At 37.7% G+C, this 25218-nt stretch overlaps 1 protein-coding gene across 1 annotated transcript in view; it reads right to left on the bottom strand.

Annotated features, from left to right (window-relative positions):
* The window catches only part of AP4E1 (adaptor related protein complex 4 subunit epsilon 1), a 55729-nt gene extending 33081 nt beyond the window's left edge, over positions 1-22648 (bottom strand). Inside the window, 9 exon segments of the mRNA XM_028506082.2 lie at positions 37-159; positions 6028-6101; positions 8787-8953; positions 10338-10497; positions 12956-13077; positions 14147-14220; positions 18935-19058; positions 20091-20162; positions 21905-22648. Coding sequence (XP_028361883.1) covers positions 37-159; positions 6028-6101; positions 8787-8953; positions 10338-10497; positions 12956-13077; positions 14147-14220; positions 18935-19058; positions 20091-20162; positions 21905-22054 — 1066 coding nt within the window. The 5' untranslated portion in view covers positions 22055-22648.
* Between the last annotated feature and the right edge of the window lie 2570 nt (positions 22649-25218).

The raw sequence follows: 25218 nt of genomic DNA, 5'->3' as shown, positions 1-25218 counted from the left end.
CTCTGTAATTTCCGGCAAAAGAACCAATCATCTTACCTAAGTATTTGAGATTTATTTTAGGTGATAGGACAAATTTTCCAATGCACTTGGCAGCCTTCTCAAGTAATTCTGATTTGGGATAAATAGAATAGACTGTATGTACACATTCAAACAGAATAGCTAGAGAAAGAAAACATAAAAATATCAGAGATCATGTTAAGGCACACTAAAAGAACATATCTGTGTAGAACTCTTAATGAAACAAATTGGAAGGCTGGTTTTTATCAAAATCTTTTTATGGAAAATTTTCAAAGATACAATTTTCAAACTTGACTATTTTCAGGCTTATACAGTTATTAGGATTATGTTACCACAATATAATTTAAAGGCAATTATGTATAGTAACAGATAAAAATGATACATTCATTCATGTCAAAGTATTTACTGAACACCTCCTATGTGCCAGGCATTGTCCCAGTAGTATGGATACAGCAGTGAACAAAACAGACCAAACCCTGCTCTCAAGAAGCTCACATTCCAATGGACATATAAGTAATATATTCCTTGTTCTTACATAAATAGGTATTTCTAACACTTCTTAAATGCTTTAAAATACTTTATTTTCAGGCTGTTTCTACCACTTGTAGAAAAAAGGAAATTCTCTTTGAGGAGGAGGAACTCAGCAGTAGACCAGAAGATGCTGCTGGAAGCAAAAGCAGCAGCTCCAAGAAAAAGAAAAAGCTCCAAAAACTCTCCCAGGAAGATCAGAATAGACAGTGGTACCCTGGTGGGGTATAACCACCCACAGTGACCCACCACCTACATCCCAATAAAAACAAAATCACAAGAAACAAAAAGAAGAAGGGAACTGCGCCCTGGCTCAGTAGCATAGTTGGTTAGAGCATTGTCCAGATACGCCAAGGTTGTGGGTTTGACCACCCAGTCAACCAATGAATGCATAGATGAGTGGAACACATTGATGTTTCTCTCTCTCCCTCCCTCCCTCTCTCTCTCTCTCTCTCTCTCTCTCAAGTTACTAAATAAATTTTTTTAAAAAAGAAGGGAACTGACTTTAATTAAAGGAAAACATACAAAGTAAGTTAACTGAACCTAAAAAGACACTTTGTATATTCAGATGTTGTGCTATAAAATGTCTTTACTCTGTTCTATAAAAAAAGTTGACTTTACAACTTTATGAACTAAACAAAGAGAGTCTTAACTAATCAATTATCAACTGAAGGCAGGAGTGGGCAAACTACCACTAAATCCAGCCCTCGGTCTATTTTTGCAAGCCTATAAACTGAGAATGGGTTTTACATTTTTAAATTGAGATATAATTGACATATTATATTACTTTCAGGTGTATAATTACATTTTTTCACAGGTTGTAAAGACAAAACAAAACAAACAAAAACACAAAGGAAAATCTGTGACAGAAACTTATGTGACTTACAAAGCCTAAAATATTTACTATCTGAACTCCTTTTCAGAAAAAGTTTGCCAAACCCTAAACTAATGTGACAATCCTAAACAAGACTTAAAATTATGATGTTCCATTTTCTACCACAACTGATATATTTGCCTTTATGTGTTTCTGCCATTCAGAATTCTCTTGCTATCAAATTGTTTTACTATAAAAAACTTCTCATTACTCTTCTAAAATCTAAACTTTTATATATACATTATCATAAGATTTCTGGAAAGCTATTCTAGGTAAAAATTAATAGGTTAAAAACTGTACTTGCTAGTCAACTTAGGTGTAAATTAGCTGAAAATGAATTTATTAGGTTTCTAAATTATTTTCCCATCTAGAACTAAGTCCCTTTATTCTCCAACTCTGCAAAGTCTGAGTGCTGCTATTTTATTCATGTAGTCATGAATAAAATAGCAGCATTCTGCTGTCCTCCCTCCACAGTGGTTAAACGAAAAGTATTTCTGAGGATTTCTAAACATAAAAACATAACACAGAACTTTATTTACTCTTCCAGAGCAACCCAGGTCCTCACTAAAATATCATCAAGAAAAAAATTCCCAAATTAAAAATTTAGTAACATTCTAACATCTGTGACACCATGGATTTATCATAAATACTTTGAGTTGGAATATGGACAAAAAAAAGTTCTACTGCCATCTTATCCTTCAGACTTCGATTTTAAATAAGTTACGTCTCTATCCACTGACAGCACTCTGGCAGAGAGATGGAGGCACCACCTAACAGGGGTGCAAGTCCAGGGTCTCTGCTCCCTCTGCCCACTTTGACACTTTGACAGGAGGGAATCCTGGCTTCTCGAGGGTGGGAGATGCAAGGACCTGCTGACACTGTCTCGCCTGGGAGAGGGAGGAGTGCCTCATTACTGCTCCCTGTGTTGCCTTCGTTGACACTGAGCAGGTGGCCTTGCCATGCCTGAGCACTGATGAAAGCCCTGACTCTCCACTAGCTTCCTCTTTAACTACTCAGCAAAGAAGGGGAGGGGTACTTTGTCACTACCTGCTCCCTGATAATATGAAATACAGGCTTCCCACATCATCTCTACTGACAGGGCAAGAGAGGGCACCCCTGTTAACACATGGCAGGGATGAAATTCCTGCTCCCCTCTTGGGCTTCTCTGACACCAGCCCACTGGGAGGGTTGGGGCCTGGTATACACCTGGTGAGGGTGGAAATCTAGGCTCTCCACTAAGCCTTTGCTACAGTGGGTAGGTAGTTCCACAGTTTTTTCTATATGGTGCTTGGCTGGAATAGAGGAGCTGTTCTAAACGTTTTCTATCTTGCTAGTTTGCTCTTGTCTTTTCTTCTTGGGTTGTTTTGTCTGCACCTGTTGGCATTTCCAGGTTGCTGACTCTCCAGTACCCATTTGGGGAATGTGAGGCAAGAAAAAAAGCCCAGGGTACTCACTGTGGTGTTGTGCCTTGTGTCCCTAACCAGCCTACCTTCATTTCTCTACCTTTTAGACTCTTATGTTTATTTTACATTTAATGTCCAAGGTTTTTAGGAATACTTAGTATGAAAAAGAGGGAAAGGTACTTCTATCTAGTTCTGATGGTTCTGTCCCTTGTATTCCATTTTATATAATTCTCCCAATTTACTAGTTTACTAAAAATGTCATTCTCATCTTCTCAGTACCCTGCCAAAAAAATTTCCCACACCTCCAGATTTATACCGTATGAAGTCCAAACTCATCTGGCTGCCATGCAAAGACCTCCATCCATATCACGGCCTTTCTACTGCTTTCACTATGAATGGTCCACTCAGGCTAGTGAGTCAATGTTCTCTGAAAGCGTTCTAAACATCTCCACTTCCACACCTTTTCTCATGCTGCCTCTTCCTAGAACTCCCCTCAACCTCCCTTCTGGCCATCCAAATCCTACCCATCTTACAGAGTCTATTACATCAATAAATCACAGTGATCACTACCACCTCAGAATTCCTGCCATACTTACTTCCTGTACCACCACTTGGCGTTCTGCCTTATACTGGTATTATGTTTTCATAATTAAGTTATCTCTTCCACATTATAAATTCCTTAAAGCCAAAAACTACATTTTATACTTCTTCATATTCTCTACATCACTTTATACAATGCCTGGCACATAGCAAATACTCAATAAATGTCTTTGATGTGATTTATTTCTTGATTTGACAAGAAAGTTATAATAATGGAACTTTCATAAAAATACAGTTTAGGAAGTATTAAGACTAAAACTCAATCACATAGATAACTGATGGAAGTAAAATAACTTTCTTTTCCTTCCATTCAATTAAGACATATTACTCATTGATTAACCCAGTGCCAGATACTGGGATATGCTGGCGAATAAGACAGACACAGTCCCTTCCCTTATCAAGTTAATAATTTAAAATTCACATCCATAAGTAATAAAATATTTATTTAGGGGTTACTAGAGAATACTCTACTACTGATAAAATCAATGTTACCTACAAATTATATCAATACAAATATGGGATAAAAACAATAATGATGGAAAGATGAATAAAGGAAACAAAACAATAGAAATAAAATGGTCAGGTTTCTGTGGCAGAGTGAAACACTGGACTGAGAGCCTACAACGAAACAAACTGTGGGTGCTGACAGCACTCAGACTGGTGCCAGCAATCTGAGCAAGAGAAGGTGTCCTGGGGGAAAATATTTCATCAGGTATACAGTATTCTCCTAGTCAAAAGGAACAGGTAACAGTGGCCATCTCCAGAAAGGGGAACTGGGTGGTGGGGGATAAGGATTAAAGGGACACTTACTGTTCACTGTATACCCTTTTGTACCTTTTGAATTTTGAACCATGTGCATATATTACCTATTCAAAAAAATAAAAAAATTAAAGCTGAAATGCAGTTACCAAAAGAAAAGGAAAAAAACTTTCTGCAAGAAAAACAAGATGCTTAACTAATTTTAAACAGAAGTCCTCAAGAGCCTTTCAAACTTTTATCCTAGACACTGATTATACCTCAAACAAAACTTTTAACTTACTTTAGCTGCCTACCAAAACTCTGACACTTCTTTGGACCTTCTGACAGCTCCTAGCCAAACCTGCCTGCCTCAGAAAGGGTCCTCCTCATGTCTGGCACCTTACTCTTCTCATTACATAGCAGGATTCTACACAAAATCAACTCTTCTTATACTATAGACTCATAAGGGCAGGGGCTGTGTCTACCTTATTCCTCCTTTAACCTCCCACACTCAGCATGGAAGAATATAAGTCAATCAACTCTTTCCTCTAGTTGTACCTAGTTCACAAACCAAGGTTTTGTTTTGTAGGAATTCAATAAACACTGGCTAGACAAATGAATAAACCACTCTTACTGCCTTTAATCACCACTTACACATGCAAAATATAAATCTATCCTTTTAAATTTACTAACCCAATTCACTACCATTTATATTATTTTTCGTGTACTATTCTTATGCATGTAATCCTTCCTCCTACCTCGTACTGCATCTTTGTCAAGCACTCTCACTACAATTAAACTAGTTCAATTTCTGCCTGCTACCCTACATTTCTACAACCATTGCTCTTAAAGATCTGCGGTTTACCATTATCTAAAAGAACCAGTAATGCTCTTCACAGTACTTCATCAGATTAAGAAATGACTTATTTGAGTTATCTCTGTCAATGCCTCTTCTACCACTCTTCTCTCCACCACATGTAAAACTCACACTGTTTTACTTCTATCTTGTATCTCCAAATATCCCAATTTCTTCACAGAGCTTTCTCAGACCGATCAATAAAGAGCTAATCGTTCCTCCCTCTGGCTATTAGATTGGAAGTATTTTTGGTTACTTTTCTGAGTTCTCCACTCTCCGCCCCCAATTTATTCTTGTTTCCTATCACCAAATTACTTTTTTAAATTATATAAAATTATATATAAAGACCTGTCTCTTCAAAAAATAGTATGCTGTTATTCCACATATATATCCTATATATCCTTATCTATATAATACTCAACCTTCAATTGTGTTCTTAAATATCACTTTTTCATAAACACCTTCCTTGTTCTCCCCCTCACCTAAGACTAGCTGCTATATTCTCCCACAGGACCCTATAATTCTGCTTTATAACATTTACAGCACCTGGCCCTTGGCATTTATCTAGTCTACAAGCTCAATGATAACACTGTTTTATTCACAGCTGTATTCCAAGTATCTTGCACAGGACCCAACAAATAACAGAAAGCTAAGAAATATTTGACAAGTAGTTGACTAATTGATGTATTTAAGAACTGTCTTATTAAGTATGGAACATGTCTACTAAGTTGATAAATATTTTCAATAAAGAGATAATTTATTTTAAAAATAAAGTGTTAAAAGAGAGACAAATATAATAATGAAATTAGGTCAATACTTAAAAGAATGCCATAATTTCAAATTATTTCTATTAGTTATTCAATGCTTCCACTGAAAAATAATAACCCAAAGAATCACCTTATAAATTGACATGTAAAATTCTATTGGAATATGTAGTATTCTAACACAGATTCAGCTACACTACTGAAAAATACTGTTAGTCATTAGAGTAGTATTTACACATTACCTACCATATGTGACATTGTGATTTAACTCGGCTCTTCGTAAGGATTCATCAAGAACATCATACATTAATTCACTTGTCCTGTTTAAAAGATATTTTATTTGCAGTAGAATTATAGTATTATAACCCAATAAAACATAGTTTTTCAAACTTCTCTCTCCTTAAAACTGAGGATCTACAGAAAAGGAGTGAAAAAATTTCATTTTATGAAGCTATGGGAATTTCACTTCTTAAAGATTCTATTTGCTCTTTTTCATGAGTTTAACTTCCTGCTTTATCAAAGTTGACTAGTCAATGAAGAGAAACATAAGTCAATCAACTCTTCCCTCAACCTGCACCTAATTTACAAATCAGGTTTTTATTCAACTGAACACACTATCTTTTATAATTTTCTTTTTAGTAAAATATTTCTACCTGTTTACTACAAATTACTACAGTAATACCTCACATACCCAGATTATTCTAGACAGTACATTATTTGTATTTAAACCACATAATTTTTTAAAGTTTTAAGTATTCAAATACTACTCTATGAATAACACTGAGTTCTTCAGAAAGGAAATTTTATCTTTCATTTATGTTAAACATGTGAAATATAAGAAAATACCATTCCTATGTCTTTATGATCACTGATTACTGTAACAGTAACTGGGTTGAGGTGGATACTGTAAGAAAATGCAGTGCTTTACAGAGTTGTAGCACTTGTCCTCCTGCCTAGAAAAGTCCCCTCCAAGGTGACAACATGAAAACTATGGCTTTTCAGCTGGTATTTTTGTATGTTTTACAAATTAAAAAAAAATAATAGAAATAAAAACTGCCTCAACATAGAATACACACAGTAGTCTTACACAGAAAGTAAACTGTAAAGCAAACTAGCAAAAAGATAAAATTAACAATGAAATACTACACAGCAGTGAAAAGGGAGAACTTTTACAGTTTGCAACAACATGGATAGAAGTGAAGAATATTATGCTGAGTGAATTAAGCCAGTCAGTGAAAGGCAAGTACCACATGATCTCAGTCATATGTGGAATCTAATGAACACAATAAACTAAGGAACCAAACATCACAGAAGTTTCCAGACATGAAACAGACTGACAGCTGCTTAACTTGAAGGTAAGCACTCTCTTAGTCACCTTTGCATGTATTCTCCAAATTCACCCATGACAGAAGGAAGGAAGATAATAAGTTAGTGCATTTAGTAAATTCACTAAAAGCCTCAAACTTACTTCACTTCCTCTCTCTCTAAAAATCAATAAACATATCCTCAGGAGAGGATTTAAAAAAAAGTTACTTCACTTTCTGACAACATATGATGGCATTAACTATTTTGAGACCAGTAAGGTCTGGATGCATTACTATGAAATTTGTGGTTTTAAACGAGAATTCCAGTGAACTCCAACTAGAGCTCCACAATAAGATAGCATAGGTTACATCAGGTAAAATATAATTAGGACAAACATTTCTAATGTGTGTGTGTGTCTTCTCCATGACATCCAGGTTTTCACCATAGGTTTTAATCAGGGGTTGAGGTTCATAAACACAGAAGAATGTAAATAGCCATACCAAAAGTGCTATAACCCAGCTAGCATTTATCAGGAGCTCATGGGCAAACAGATGCTGGCATGACACTGACAAGGAATCACTAGGAGCAATAGCCTAGAGGTCAATCCCTTCATAAAGCTAGGCTAAGAATTAGAATATGTAATAGAATATGCCATCTATATGGAATAGATGAATCCTACTGCATAAAAGAGAACCATATCACATAAAGTCAGAACAATGGTGAGCAAATATTTTGTTAAGACAAATAGTTCAGAGCCTCAAGCCATGCTCCTTGCTCTCAAGGGCACTAGGGGGACTTGCTATCAAACGATTCAGAAAAAAGTTAAAAATAAAAATAATGCGTGCACACATGCATATACAGAGAATGAGCAAATGCAAATAATTAATGAGTCTAGTAAAAGGCAAAAGAGAGCTCCTTGTACTATTCTTAGAACTCTCCTGTAAGTTTGAAAATCTACAGGCAAAATAAAAAGCTACTGTACTATAAGGATGTATGTGTGTGTATATATAATTGGAAAGATGCCCATAAGAAGTTTAATATAAATTATTGGCTGAAAGAGTAATTCAGACAAATGAAGAAGGTAAAGTGTTCACATCCCACTAGAGCAAAACTCAGTAAGCTATAGTTTGAAGGCCTCATCCAGCTGATTATCTATTTTTGTTCGGTTGCTGGCTATGAATGGCTTTTACATTTTTAAATGGTTGGGGGGGAAAATCAAAATAACACTTCACAACACAAAAACTATAAGAGATTCAAGTTCTAATGTCCATAAAAAGTTTTTCTCTATTAGCTGTGCTCATTTACTTATGTACTGTCTATGGCAGTTTTTGAGTTATACACCAGCAGAGCTGAAAGGCTGCAGCAGACAACACATAGCTCACAAAGCCTAAATATTTATTATCTGGCCCTTGACAGAAAAAGTTTCCCAACACCTCAACTAGAATGACTAAGAAAGCTTCGCAGAAAATAGAAAGCTTCAGAGGGACATTTCACTGTGAGTAGGATTTAGATAAGCAGAGAGCCAGGATTATCCCAAAAACCTGAATGTATCTACTTTTTTTTTATAGACTTCTTATAAAGTTGTTTATATAAATTGGTTTATTTATCACTATGAAGCCAATTACACACTGGGAGAATCTGGCTTATCTTAAAACCTCCAGGTGACTACAACCTAAGGCTATCACACTTACTTAGTTTACCTTTGATCATCTTTCCCTAGAAGTCCTAGAATTCTCAGGAGCTGAATTTGTAACCAGGGAGCAGGAACGCTGTGGTAATTGAAATCTACTGGGAGCTTTCCTCCAACCACTTGCTTCAAAATTGTTACAAAACTCCCAGTCAAGTCTTTATATCCAGATGAATTCTCCTACATTCAAAAAATGAAACAAAAAACAAAAAAATTTTTGTGTTAAAAATCATGTCTTAATACATATAAAATAGAGTTGGTTCAAATGCCATATAAAATCTAACTTAATACACATCGACTCAGAAGTCTCTTCCATGATGAAACTGCTCTGGCTACTACATCCAAAACTGAATCATCCACCATTCCCTACTTGTTCCCACACACAGTATAATCGCATTTCAAAAATTCTTATAATTACATCTTATATAGAACCTTTAATAGTCAATACCAGTAATTAAATCAAAAAGTAAAGAGAACTGGTATACTGAAAAAGGGCTGTAATATCTCTAGTTTTGCAAGTTTAGGCCTGTTTGCAGTCTCTAGACTTTGTTTGCAAAAGGCCTCTCATGTAAATGAGCTAAGTTTGTTCTGGGTGGAAGAGCACAGAACACACCCAGGACTACTCAAACATTTAAACCCTCCAAAATCACTGAATCTGTCTACTAAAAACTGATTTACCCTAAAATATTTAAATATGTTTGTGTTTCTGAATGAGTGAGTGCACCTCGATTATCTCACTAATCTCTTGGATTGGGGAAATTAAATACACATTCCTCAAAATGAAGATTCATCATTGTAATTCTTATTATGCAACAGATCAAGGACAAATTTTTAGAAAGGAAATAATAGCTCTTTCAAAGTTTAGTAAATATTCGAGAAAAACAGAATTTAATATCAAATATCTATTTGTATCATACTATTCTGGAACACAATGCATAAAACTGAAGGTAACTTTAGTCCTGTAATTTTATATCGAATTCGACAGCATATTCCATTTCATTATGAGGTACTCATGAGATTTCTCACAAATATGTACTTTGATAAAAAGGGTTTCAGGCAATATACTGGGGTTGATTTAGTATAAACCCATGTCTCCATTTAGAAATTTTTTTTTACTACACCATTAACCCTCCTAGCTTTTCTAACACAGTATCAGTGTATGGCATCGACACTGTAGTCCACACCTTACGTAACCCCTAAGGGCTCTCCTCATTTCTACCAGGGGTTATGCATCATCCTATGAGGCTGTAAAAAAGACAATTACTGCATGAAAAACTAAAATCTGTAAATATCAATCTCCTTCCTACCTACCATTATTTCTATGTTTCTTGAGTAACATGAATAAATTTTAGGCATTAAAAAAAAAGACTAATTCTGTCATGTGCCTACAACTCATGTTTATCATGTTATCAACAACTTGCAAAATTACTATTTATAAGTCAGTAATAAAAACTTAAAATGTTAAGCATTTGACTGAAAAATCTCAGGTTTTTAAATTCCAAAATTATATTCCATGAGTAGTTGTCCGACAACTATTCAGTACCTGCTGAAATGTCCCACTTACCTTAATCATCCTATGGTATATGTGCAGGGAAGCAGCCATGACCCCAACGTCTCTGTCACAAAGCGCCTTCCGAAACTTGATGTGGATGTGTTGTACTTGATTAGGAGCAATCAGATGGAATTTGTATAAAGCCAGAACAGCTTTTCTTCGTATTATCTCCCTAAAGATAAAAAGTGAAATCTAAACAAACCATCTGAATTGTCAGGCATTTAATTTGAACACATTATGTATGGGTCAAATGATTTCAATATATCAGCTATCACCTTGATCTAAAAAGAAAAAATTATACATTTATTATTAATTTCTCTATTCTAATCCACCAAATTATAAAAAGTGGTATCTCTAGGAGGTAAGATGTCAAAAGACTTTAACTGCCCATGCTATATATTTATCTAGTTATAGAATTTTTTGTTAACAAGCATACATTACTTTTGAAACCAGAACAGGAAAAATAAATAAGTTCCTTAATTCCCTAATCCCATTTTTGAAAGCCGTATCTCCCGCAATTGGGAAAAGAATCAATAGTAAGTTTAAATCAGTAAAGGGTAATTACAGCTAGTAATATTAAATAGTTTTTTATTAATGTTAAAAGTCTCTTTAACATTCTAGAATTTTATATATATTTTTATATCATGAACAAGCATCCTCCAAATATTTTTTAAAGATTTTATTTATTTATTTTTTAGAAAGGGAAGGGAGGGAGAAAGAGAGAGAGAGAAACATCAATGTGTGCTTGCTGGGGGCCGTAGCCTGCAACCCAGCCATGTGCCCTGACTGGGAATCGAACCTGCAACACTTTGGTTCGCAGCCCACGCTCAATCCACTGAGCTACACCAGCCAGGGGTAGCATCCTCCAAATATTTCAAGGGGGCAGGGAAGCACAGGATTCACAGTTAACAACATTACTCCTCTCCTTGCCCAGCTCTTGTTTCAAAAACCTCATTACAATGAAGAGGAAAAGCACAGATCATGCCTAGCATACAAGACATAAAAATAGAGTTCCTATCCTATCTATGTTCATAGTATAGTTTCCAAGAATATATATTCCTTAGTATTCTCTCTCATGCCCTTTCTATATAACTCATATTCAGACTACTGCTGACATTGCTCACAGCAGCAGCAAATGTCACAAAAGTATTTACTTTTACTTTTATGTATTGCTGTTACTTAAAATCATATAATATCAAAATTCAGATTATTCAATGCCACCCTCTGAGTTCTACCTAGGGATATCTTTCATAAGATTCCTAACAAATGGTTCTCTAGCTTCTGCTAAATTCCACAACAAGCAACTTACTATCTTCTAGGCAAACTATACCATGGTAGAAAAGTATTAGAAAGGATTAGCAACAAATTTGCCATTGGTATTAGTACTATGGTGACTGTAAAGGACATCCTAATGTACAGCTCTTGGGTATTAACCAGTATTAGTTCTGGGACAGAACAGGCAAATGAGGCCAGGAAAAACAAACTCTGAACAGGCTCAGGAATGCGCAGCCTGTACCTCAGTGGTGGCACTGACACATGCTGTCAAGAGCACTGTCTGGGCTCTACGTCTGGCACGCTGAAATACAGCCAGAAATTCAAAGTCAAGTCCAACTCCTGTACCTGTAACACTGTCCCATATTCTTTGGCCCTTCACTTCCATTACATGGAATTAAAGATAGCCTTAACTGTGGAAACAGAGCTTCAAAACTGTAACTTGCAGAAAATAGTAGAGTCTAAGATTTGAAATTAGAGTAGATGGAAAGCAATGAGAAAAAAATTGAAAGGGTTAAATGGGAAGCAGTAAGGGAAAAAAAGTCAATTCTCAGAAGAATTTCATACAGTCAGCAAGTATGATTACCACAAAAGAATGGTGGTATGGAAATTTCATATAAAAATATGCTCTGCTATGATCAGATCAATCTATAATTATCTAAGAAAAGCTATTATTTTATCTCCAATAATTAATTATCAATACCCATTATTTGTTCAAAATTCAGACTTGATATAACAAAACACTGAAGTAAGTCTGAGCTTTAAAGGTTACAAAGTTAAGCGGTGTGTTCAACAACAAAATAATTCAAGTGCGGTGAAAAAATAAGCCAAGTATTAAGGAGTTAAGGAACCTTATAAAATAAGATTATCAAAATACTACAAGTTAAGGTTTATTAGGATATATTCTAAAACAGAATTCGAATGTTGCAGTTTTAATAAAAAAGCATCGCCAATACAGTGAAGATCTGTGCATTCATAACACTTGAATTATTTCCCAAATGTTTTCCATTATTTCACTTTGTTCTCAAAACACTTTGTGAGAATCACGGCTTCAACCAGCCCCAGACAGCCCCGGGAAAACCAGCACCACGACTGGTCAGCAGCAGGAGCAGGAGCAGAGCCAAGGATGGCTTCCTGACACTGGTCTCCTTACTGTCCCTCTGTTTCACTTTAGAAAGCTGCCTATTATTCTTCTAAACCCACGCAAAAATAAGGACAGTGTTATCTGAGATTTTTGCATTTTATCTGACATAGATTATTCTCTATCTTGGTAGCATTTAGTTATAATCAATTTTTGTGTATAAATGTTTGTTTTGAAATATACAGTATATACACCTATCCAAAAAGAATTTACTTACTTAGAATGTTGAAGTTTATCTTCTATTAATGGAAGAACAGCTGGAATCATTTCTCGAGGGAAAATCTGGCTGACAATAGTAAGTGCCATACATACTTCTACCAGGTTAGTGCTCTGCAAGTCCTGACATAATTATAAAGCAAAGGGAATATTCAGTGTGAATTTCGAAATCAGGGGTAGCGAGCTCAACACTGCAATGGTCCCACATACTTAACAGTTTTCTAACTTTATTTTATAGGAGTATCCCTGTTTCATTTGCCTTAACAGAGTCAACAGATAAACACAGCCAGAAATCAACTGATCCAAAAGGAAATTGTATTTCTGTTCTGACACTGGGCAAAGTTGTCTCCTGTATAACAACTTCTAAAACTTTTCTAAACAAATAACAAACCAATTTTATGAATTTTTCCTGTTAATCAATATTATGTGTGGAAGTTTAAAAGGAAGTAATCCTCAAATAATTTCAATAAATGCATGCATTCATACACACTTACACATGCACAAATTTATAAATCATTCTAATAGGAGCTAAAAATGTGTTTTTGAAACTCTGGAAAAATTAAAGCTACTAGTAACCTTAATAGGGTACATGACTTAAATTTCAGGAAGTACTACACACACACACACACCCCCCAAACGACTGACACCAAATAAACATGAAAAAGCTCAACAGTTCAATTATACTTCATTACCAACTTTGATTAAAAATTTAACAGAAAAAAATACTGTATGGATTAAATTGTGTTTTTAATATCTGTACATTCCAGTTGTCCAATTATACTCCAGGCTCCTTTAAAATGAGTTTTAGAACTTAAAACACTGAAATTATTCAGTTTACAGCAATATCCCTTTAGAACAGATCCTAGAGAAAGAGACAACAGTGTGGAAATACACTGACCTAAGAGTCCGGAGACCTGAGTTGTAAGTCCACCGCTGCTTTTCAAATGAAACAGTAAGAGCAGCAATAGTAACTACTACTCTACACAGTGTTTCATCTGACCCTCACAAGTTGGTTAAGTTCTATTATCAGCCCCATTTTATAGATACAGAAACTAATCTAAAAGATCTTTCTAAGCCCATTCTGTAATAATACCCTCTTCCAAAAATATCTATTTCAATATGACTGGGGAAAATGTCAGATGCCTGCAGAAGTAATTTAAGACTTCATGATAGCCAACATACAATACAGTACCTTTACAACTGTATTCACAAGGAGAAGCAACAGTTCATGACTTTCATGTAGAAATAAAGAAACTGCCAAGTAACCTATAAAATTTAAGGGGGAAAGTCTCATTATAACGTTTCCAAAGAAGTTACACAAAGCAATAATATATTCCAACACTTAGGTATTAAAGATACTAGTTGTAGGTAAATATGAAACATCAACTGCAAAACATGAAACTGCAAAATATGAAGTTCAAAACTTTTATTAAGGAAGATTTCAGGTGCTCTTCATCCTGAAATCTTCCAGAATTTACATTTTATGGAATGTACCTAAAACGGAAAAGAGGCTATGTGTACCCATTTCAAGTTAAAAATGACATTAAGTGTACTATGCCTTCTGTGTTCTATGCAAATCTCTAGTCAATCAATGAAAACCTTTTCTATCCTATAGGCAAACACAGAATTACTTAAAAACTAACAGCTGCTATAAGTAATAGTGAGTTACCGGCTAGTTGTGGTTTTGAATGAGCTACCACCTAAAACCAAGCCATATGGTGTAAATCATGTATTAATGATACCTTATTTTCTCAATGTACTGTTGAATGAATAACAGTTGTTGAAAAAAACTGTCTACTCCATTAAATGTATTCACTGACTTAAATAAGCATTGTTATTTCAGCAATATTAAAACATAAAAAAAGTACATCTTAGGACTGAGGAAATACATTAATACTAAGATAAGTGCCAGGTACATGGAATACAGATGCTTCATGTCATTTTCCTGCCACCCTTCATATTGACAACACGTGTTAGACAGTTACTGAGTCAAGCACAGTACAAGCCTCACCTCATTTAATCCTCACAACAACCCTAATGAAGCCCCAAAAGGGCAACTGCCCACGGTGGCCAGCTAGTGCACGGTGGAGCCAGGGCTCAGACCCAGCCGGCAGGAGTCAGTTCCTGTTTCTAGCCCCTAGGCTGTTCTGTCTCTTCCTACAGACTACCTGAGGCCTTCTTCATTGTTTTTCATTCTCCTCAATTCTTTCACTAGGGACTTGAATGTTAACCATCCCCATCATTACCCAGCATCCACACTGTCTGTATTGGGCACCATGAGGAAAATGTGGAAAGTTCCTGTTCTCACAACCAAGTAGCAGTGCGACCTATTGTAACATCTTCACGGAAGGTCAGAGGAGAAGAGCTATTACTCTCACAATTAGGAAAGGGAAAAAAGAACTAACCAGGGTCAAGAAAGAGATGAGAAAAACTCTGGAGAGCACTAAAGCAGAGGTTAGGTCTTATCTGGTTGCTAAGAACTCATCTGTTCAGCTAAGTTATCAATCACCCACACTCTAGTCACCAATATCAAAGCACAATATCAACAAACTAATCCTAAGATCATCTCAATGAAACCTTAATTCTATCTGTTACAAAAAAAATTCCTGTTTTGACAATCAGGAAACAGGGAAAAAAATACTCTGCAACCAAAAAAAAAAAAAAAAGAAAGAAAGAAAATGGTTTCAGGAAAACAAAGAATAACAACTATGATTATACAGTATATTTGCTATGACTAGGAGTGAGGTGTAGCATAAGGACACAGGCTTTGACTCAAAGAAACCTGGGTTCACATCCTGGTTCCACCATTCATCAGCTCTATGACCTGGGACAAGTGACTTGACCTTTGTTAGCCTCAGTTTTCTCCTCTGTAAAATGAAATACTATCTCAGGAGATAAAAACCTAACACAACGCCTGACTTAATGGGTACCAAAATGTATTTATTTAACAATACTAATATGAAAAATCAGAAGGCATTCTTCATTAGAGAAAGCACCAAAACTAGCCTTAGTAATCTCAGGATAGTTAATGAGGTAATAGTACCAGAAGGAAGATATGTAACAGATTTAAATGCTATCATAAAAAACAACCTCCACTCATTAGCACACATAAAGAACATCTGATACCTGCAGGTATATGTCTCTGTAGTCGCCTGTATTTTCTTAGGGAAATGTTGGGAACTGCCCTGCCTGGTTTCAGAAGCTGTAAGCCCCCATGGCTAAGGCTGAGTAAAGAGACCTTGAGACCCTAAGCCACTAAGGAGACAAAGCTTATCTCCCAGGCAGGGGCGCTGCCTCTGCCTACTTTACTTCACTCTGCCTGGCCCCCAGTGCATGACCGGTTAGCCAATGGTGGGTACTGATTCCACAAGGGAAGGATGACCTAAGACAGGCCTGGTCATGAGGGGGCCCTCAGGGAAGGGCTTGGGGGGCTATGGAGAAAGGGGGCAATGGACCCTCACCCCTCGGCTTTGACACAACCTGAGTCCTCATTCTGTCTGCAAGGTCTCCTAATCTCTTGGCTGCCTTACTTCCCCTGCCTGACTTAAGCCTGAAACAATGACGGAGGGCGGTGCAGCCCTGGGCAGGAAAGGGCAGGTTCCCCAGGGTGATAAGGCCTAAGAAAGAATATATAAAATCCTGTGAAACCAGCTTTGCTAAGAATGTCCTCAGTTTTCTGATAAGGGTCCCAGCTTGAAATGAGTTTGTTTCCCAAAGTTTTATGGCCCTTTAGCTCTGACCCTAACTCAGAATACTGCCCTCAGAGTTCTCTGAATGTTCTCTACTGTTTGATCATTACTGTCTGACAATGACTAATGAGCTTTATGTATACACCCTGTATTCCTAAGCAAATTAAACCCAATAAAAGCACATTGAGGAACAGGTTCCTGGTTCTTCTCCTTTGAGAGACACCCACCTTTCCTCCCCAGCAGGTCATCTCTTGGTAGACTTATTCTCATCTGCGGGGGGGGGGGGGGGGGGGGGGGGAGCGGCGTGTTCTGCGGGCAAAGTTCCCTCACAGGGAAGATCATGAATCTCAATAAAAATTACTGTGCAGTCTCCTTCAAGATTCGCCTCCATAATTATGAAATAACACATGTACAAGGTTATTCACTGCAACATTACTTACCAAGAAAAAAAATAAATAACCCATATATCCACCAATATGTACCTAGCTGAAAAAACTATGATATGCCCATCCACCCAATGAAAATTGAAGTATGAAGATATCAAAATAAGGTGTAGAATACTCTGTATAGTATGCCATCCTTTGTTTAAGAGTGTGTACATGTACCCATGCATTTGCTTCTTTTTTTTAAAAGAAACAATAGACAGATTAATCAGAAACTAATGAAAATAGTTAGCTACAGGGGAAGAGGCAGACTGATTAGAGGGGCTAGATGTAACATGAGACTTCTCTGATTATACCAATAAAAAGGTCTTAGCTTTTAAACCATGTAACACTTCACATATTTTAAAAAGGAAATTAAATTGAAAATAAAAAAAATGAAATTCAAAGAAGCAGAATACAGAAACAGGTGTACAAAGTAACTATACCACCAACCATCTAATATTTACTGACTATCTAGTGATGTCAAAATTTCCAGCCTTTAGGGATCTTAGAATTAGTTTGGGAGCTAAAACATTAATATATGAAAAGACAACGCCATAAGGTATCAGATGGTAAGAGTCACCTGAATGATCACAGACAAGTTCAGACTTGATTTGAAATATGGAAAGGGAGAGACAGGATGCCAGAGGACACTCTACTTAGAGGGAAGAATAAAACAAGTCTAGAATTGGAAGAGTATTTTGGGTGGAGTGAGGTTCAACAAGTGAAATATTGTGCGCATGTAGTCTGAGAATCTTTATCAAGACATCTCCCACCCCCACCCCATCACCTGACCACACATCAATAAAACTTGTGAAGAATGCTGGTCCTTGACAACATGCACTATCAACTCCTTTCACTAAGGAACATGTTCTAGTCCTATATTATTCTGAAGTATCTTGGGATTCTGATTTAAAACTGAATCTATATAAGTAAAAGATTTAAATCCTTGAAAGGATTTTTCCTAATAGCCCTAAAGGCTGATTATAGAGACAAAAATTTTAAAAAGATGCTTCTAATTCTTACAGCTAACATTTGTGAAACTATGTTCAGGATATTTAAAATTATTCAAGTCAAGCCCCAGCCAGGTGGCTCAGTTGGAGAGTTGTCACATACACCAGAAGGTTGCAGGTTCGCTCCCCAGTCTGGGTGCGTAGGGGAAGCAACCTACCACGTTTCTCTATCTCTGTCTCTCTCCCTTCCTGTCTCTCTAAAAATCAATAAACATATGCTCAAGTGAGTATTAAAACTATTCAAATCAATTTCAGTTTTATTCTATAAACATTTTCTGATCATTAAATTGATGAGGTTAGACATTTTTAAATTAGCTTTACTGAGGTATATATAATTTGCATACAAGAAAATTCGCCCATTTTTCCTTTTTTTAAGATTTTATTATTCATTTTTAGAGAGAGGGCAAGGGAGATAAAAAGAGAGGGAGAAGGACATCAATGTGAGAGAGAAACACTGCTCATGCCCAACCGGAACTGAACCCATAGCCCAGGCACACTCCAACACTGGGAATCAACCCAGCAATCCCCGACTTGTCAACACAATGCCCATTTAACTAAGCCACACCAGGTGGGGCTCACCCATTTTTAGGTGTATAGTTTAATGAATTTGGACAAATACATATAGTCATCAAACCATCACAAAGACAGGCAATTTATAATCTTCTCTATAACTTTAACCTTCTCTATGAATCAGGAAAACTGACTTTTTTTTATAATCTTTGAGTTTTTAAAGTACTATTACCTTTCTAAAGCTTTGGAAACTACAAGGTAATGTTCTAAAAAACATACTATATAATTCATTTTATATAGTAGCTAGAACTTTAAGGACAATATTAATTCTTAAATACATACATACCTACTCTTTTCTCTAAGAGGTTTCCTTGTTGTGCCAACTTGATTGCATGTATGTAGCCAAAGGAAGCATCATATCCAAGCATTTCACAATATATAAGTCTCACCATACATTCCTTCATCATTTTCTGAAAAGCAAAATATCCAGTAACTGTATAAATACATGGAATGTTCTAATTTTTTGTTACATTGTAATCATTTAACAGGAGAATCATTTAATCCTGGAACTGGGGGGGAAAAATATATGTGTGTGTGTGTGTGTGTGTCCACACACACACACACACACACATTTAAAAAGAAGCCATAGAAAAATACTAGGGGAATAAGATTTAATTCAGGTCACTTGTGTTTAAAGTAATACAAGTTAATTCATTGGCATGATAAGACTACTAAGTACTGAGAAAGCAAGTTGATACAATAAGGTCTTGGAAGCCCTCCTTCAAAAGGCTTCTCTTTTCACTCTTTTTCACTAGGAGTGAAATTGTTCATTTAAACCATTAAGTATCAACCCTGATTTTTTAACATCTCAAGAGTTTTTCAAAAGTCATTATGAACTTAAAATTATATTACATACATTGCTACTTTCTTATTTTTTTTAGTACATTCCCCATTACAGGAATTCTCTTTACAATTCTCCAACAAACTCATCCAACCTCTTCGTGACCACCACAGGGACAGACTACTCTGTAAAGCACGTCCAGAGTTGGACGGCCACAACTATAAAATCTTCCTTCCTAACTTCTAATTGTCTCAGTTCTGTCTCAGCTCAAACCCTCAACATTTTGGTGTATGGGATGATGCTCTGATTAACTGATCCACCCGGCCAGGACTGAAAACATTATTTTAAATGATATAGCCTCACCTTTCCCCAGTGTACAACATTAAGACAGTAAGCTCAGCACTAAGGGTCCCAGGAGCATTGCCACATTTATGTAATTATCATCACGTTGGCACGAAGTTGACATCAGCCAAGCAAGTCTTGCTCAGTGCAACCAGTCAACAACAAAAGGCTCAAGTTAATGTCTGACTTGCTGCCATCCATAACTGACTGTGAACACGATAAACTGGATTTTAGCGAGAGGCCAATTAGGTGTCACTATGGAATCAAGTGGACCAGATCTGAAATCCCGAGCGTGCTGGCACTGACTGTGCACACTTACCAGTGTAGTTGTGGGAGCGGAGACGGTTGTCTTCAGATTACTCAGCTCCTGCTGGATTAATTTCTCCTCCTCCTGAAAAAGAGTATTTAAATGCATGAATAAACTCTTTTAAAACAGTATTTTTAAAAGGAAAATATTTATAATATTTTAATAAAAGAAACATTATTTTAAAGGAGAGTTATAAAAATTATCTGCTAAGATCTGCCCAAAGGCATCTCTCCAAACCTCAGAATCATTCCTGTAAAGAATAAATGTTTCCAGTCTAACTCACCTTCCTCTTTTCTTCACTCAGTTACTGTCTCCTTAATGACATTTCAGTAGGAAATGTTTTTTAAAAAATTAATGGTGAGGAAAAAGAAAAGAAAATTCTCATATACTGGCCCACAATAAGATTCTCACACATTTCCCTTAAAATTAAAAAGTCTTCATGGAATAGTAAAATAGGGTAAGAAGGCAGAAACAGAAGTTGGTGTCTCCCTTACACTATATTCTTCTTCCCTATCCTTTTCTCCTTATTCCTTACATCCGTTTCCTCACCTCTCATCTAACACACAATAAATACACCAAGGTGGTCACTTCTACTCTTTGCATTGTATTTTACCTCCTTAAAAGCACTTGAAAATCGGCCTCATGTTTGGCTAATAAAACACTATTATTGAACCATACACATGGAATTAGCAGATGTCCAGTAGGAGGGTAATCCAGAACTACTGGTAAAGTAATGCCACATATAGATACCTTATATACAGTTTCAAACTGCAATTTGGAACCAAAACTTTTTTTTTTATTTAATTCATCATCTCATAAAAATTAGCAAAGGACAAAACATTAAGACAAACAATATTAAGTTCACAAATAATAAATTTTGAACGTGAAGCAGACCCTCCCCAGTACAGCATCATCTTACCTGTTTTGAAAAAACATTTTAAACACTTAGAGCACCTTCTCTCTGTGTCTTTTCTCCTCTCCTGGCACTTATTAGATTGTATATTGCTTATATCTGTCTCAAGCCCAAGATGAATGACCAATTCCTTGGGAAAAGAAAATGTGTTTTTGTTTCCTCAGTGTCTAACACATAACCTCTCCTATATATATCTTCTGAATTATGACATGACTCTTTTAAAGATACCAGTTCCTTGAAGTTTTGAATCAGGATCTTACGCAACCTGTGCAGCTACCAAAAGTCTGTGGGAACTTAATAACTTGTGAAATAACTGCTCATTTTGAAAGCCCATCTGAGGCAGTGACTTATTCTGCAAATTTTACATTTTGGAGGAATTATGCTTTTTTCTTTGCCCTACCCACTGGTCTAACTAAAAACTCCATCTTCCAGAAGATACTCAACAACAGAGGGCAGGGTCTGGTCCCGTGTGTGACATTCAGCAGTTGAAAGAACTCAGGGAGAGGAAGAACCTGAGTACGGAGAAACTTTGTAGAAGGTGAATGCTGACACTTCTATTGAGCTTGTATTGTCACATGCTTGAGGTCTCATCTAATCCTCAAAACCACCTATGAACTTTGCATTGGTACTTTCCCACTCCAACGCTCAGGAAATAATGGAAGTTCAAAAGTTAAAGAGATCTGCCCGCAGATCATGAGGGTCAGTGCCAGGGCCAACTGTGGAAACCCGGCCTCCCAAGTTGTCAGGGCAGGAAAGTGACACTTCCAGACAGACGCAAAGATGGACTAACACACACGCAGTCCCCGAGCTCCACCGCCAAAGGGCCAGACCTGTAGGCTCGCGGCGGGACCAGGGCCTCACAGCCTAGGGGCCTCCCTGGGCATCCCAGACCTCCCGCCTGGCAGGCACTTACGTGCTTGGAAGTGAGCGCGGTGATGCCGCGGATGAGGCCACCCAGGCGCGAGGAGAAGGACGCCCTGTCGGCCGCAGGTCCTCCACCCCCCTGGTTCTGCAGGAAGAGTCCGGGCAGCGCCGTCAGCGTCTTCTCCACTATGTCGCTCATCGCCGCCACCAGCACCCACGCTTTGGCCGCCGCCCGGCTTCATGCCCGGCCGCTGCCCTGCAGCCTGCCCGGCTTCCGTATGCACTTCCTGTTTGTTTGAAGAAAAAATCTTTATTCGTGTCGGGCGTGGACAAGCACAGTGTAGTTCTTGACAGAGGCCGCAAGAGGGCGCGAGAGTCCGTGTGGTGGGAGAGGCTGCTCGAACAGCTAGCCCGGGAGTCCCACCTGAGAAGGAATAGGAGGACAGACTGGACAGGACCGGTTTCAGTGGTATCCTGGGTCCGGTGCATCTCTGAGTCAGTCCTCCTGTAGCCACTCGGACCCGTCCTACTTACACTTCGTTCTCCAAGGTTTCCTTTACATTTAGCCGCCTCCACGCTGCCCGAGACCCCGCCGAAAAGTGCTGATTGCTGGCCCCCATTCGGCCACCGCTCACTGCCTGAGGGACAACAAGCAATCTGCCACCTCCCCTCCATCCTCCACTACCTCGAAGGACCAGAGCGATGTGGCCCCGGCGCCAGTGCTGCCCAGGTCCACGCGGTGCTAGGGACCTGGTGTCGAGTGACCTCGGCTGTCCTGCGGGTCCATCCTCTGGGTTCGAAGCTCGCTGCATAGGGGCGACTCGCGGCTGCATGTCGCTTCTCATCCGCCCTCTTCTGGGATTTGGGAAACAGCCAGGATGGGAAGTAGGTGGGCCAAGCCCTGTCCCCCGCCCACTCCTACTCTGGGGCGGGGTGGGCGGGGGGGGGGGCAGTGCAAAGGTCGCCCCCTGGAGCGGACCCTCGTGGCCCTGCAGATGCGGGAGGATGGGTGTCCCTGTCCTACCCTCTCCCGGCGCCGTTCTTTCCCGTTGCAGAGCTGGTCACCGCGCCACCCCATAAATCTTTACCTTCCAATGGAGAGGAAAGCCGCTGCTGCTACCCGTTTCTACCCAGAACAGAAACCAGTACTGTGGTTCTTAAAGTGTGCTCCGGTGACTTCCGAGCGTGCCTGAGAGCCTTCCCTGGACCCACGAAGTCAGAACTGTGCTGGTGTCACTTAAGTGCTGCTTGTTGATCTTACTCTCATCTTCTCGGAAAGTGTCCAGAGAAGTTTGCAAGAGAACAGATAACGTACAATTGCTCTATTGGCGGGTGGAATGTGTGCTTGAGTACTGTTGTGTTTTCTAAGGTTTAGGAAGTACATGTGCGCATTTTCAGCGATTAACTCACTTGTGTTCTGTACTTCTAGTGTGTTCTTATGAGCTGTCTTCACTCATACCTGATCTCTGTAACCTCATTAATCTTCCAACAAATGGTCGTCCTTGCACCTAGGCAGAAACACAAGAAAAAGGTACGTTTTGTTGATTTGCTTTGCGAGAATATTTTTAAATTTATTGAAAACTTTCTGTAAATATTTAAATTTTATCTAAAACTTATTCTTTTAGACATTAATATTTGATTCTAAAATGAAATTTTGTTTACAATTTTTTAAAAATTTTAGGATCGCTCATTGCCTTACAAAGGGGAGGTTGGAAGACTTGCTTTCTCAGCCCTCCCACATCTAAAGATGCTGAAAAAGATGATACTGATTGATACCCGCATTAGAAGGATTCTCCCAGGGTAAAGGGAAGAATCTGCCTGAAACCTCAAATAAGTAAGGAAAGCATAATCAAAGCATCTTTCTTTCCCTTGGCTTTAGAGGTGCTAATAATTCACTTTAACTTGTCTTATTCAACAGAACATTTTCAAATACTATTTTGGTGCCAGTTAAGTAGAAGCATCATTTTGAGACCTCAGTTTAAAGGAAAGGCAATTTAAAATTTTAGATGTGAGATCTTTAAGTAAGATCTTGAAAATCCAAATGCTTTTTTGCTACCACTTTTCAAACTAGAAATGAAAAACCCGCTGGAGCATCTTACAGGTTAAATTAGTGTATGGCACTGGCTGGAGAAGGGCATACAACAGCTGAGACACTACTGACGCCTGCGCAGTGACTCAGTGAATGCCTGCACGTGGGAAAGTCAGGCAAAGAGATCACGGCAGTGCTGCTGTCCGAGAATGCTGTCGCTCACCACCTTAGATAATTAGTTTCAAACACAAAGACTGAGTTACCATCTCATCTGCAGAAGTATACTGCCTTCCAGATGGACAACAATTATATAATTATAGAGTTGGCTAGACTTACTCCAGTGTCAGCACCAACTACTACTTGAAGAAGATCTTTCATGTAAATGCTTCGCCGTAAACACAGGGGTGCAGAAATAAAGCACTGAACAATTTTTTAAATCTCATTGTTTATTTTGGAACAACTACTCTATTTGCACTAATGGTATGAAAACCTTTGGCACTTTGACACAAACCAAGGCAGGGGCTCCAAACTGTGCTCTTTACCACCGCACACTCACATTAAAAAAAAAAATCCAGTTTTACCGAAGAGTATCTTTAATGAAACAGTAAGAATCCTTAACTTTATTAAATCTCCATCCTTGAATACATTTCTTTTAAAACTGTGTGTAACACAGTGGAAAGGACACATAGAGCAGTTTGACGCACAACAAAGGCTTTTCAAGGAAAATACTCGTGCAGTTGTTTGACTCGAAAGCTGAACCAGCCACTTTTCTTCCTGCACCATAATTTTTAGTTGAAATAGTGGTTAACTAGCAGCGTTTTCTTGAAAATGGACAGCTAGCCTGCACTTCGAGAAAAAGAAATGACGGCATTTATTGCCACTGATAAAATTCAAGCTTTCACATGAAAATTAGAATTTTAGAAAATGTGTATCTACCACCAGGAATTTGATAATTTTCCAATGTGCAAGAGCTGTTCTGATAAGATTGGTGGTGATATTAATGAATGTTACTGTTTTATAATTTAATGTGTAATTAAATGTGTTAACATTGGGAAGATCTGTATAACTCAATGAATCAATATTTTCCAAATGATGAATGTATGATGTTATAAAATTATGCATGGATGGAATATCCATTGAAAGTATATTATAGACCAATTATTTCAATATAATCCAGCACCAAAAGTTCACTGATGTTTTCAAATTCCACATTGCAACAAATCTTTAACAAACGACTTATTGTCAAGTTATGGTGTTATATCAAAGAAGAATATTCACAATTATTTGAAAAGGCTATTAGAAGACTTTTTTCCTGAACTACAGTAGCTGTATGA

The sequence above is a fragment of the Phyllostomus discolor genome, chromosome 1 (assembly GCF_004126475.2).
Source record: "Phyllostomus discolor isolate MPI-MPIP mPhyDis1 chromosome 1, mPhyDis1.pri.v3, whole genome shotgun sequence".
Taxonomy (NCBI): domain Eukaryota; kingdom Metazoa; phylum Chordata; class Mammalia; order Chiroptera; family Phyllostomidae; genus Phyllostomus; species Phyllostomus discolor.
This window is presented reverse-complemented; position numbering and strand designations above follow the sequence as displayed.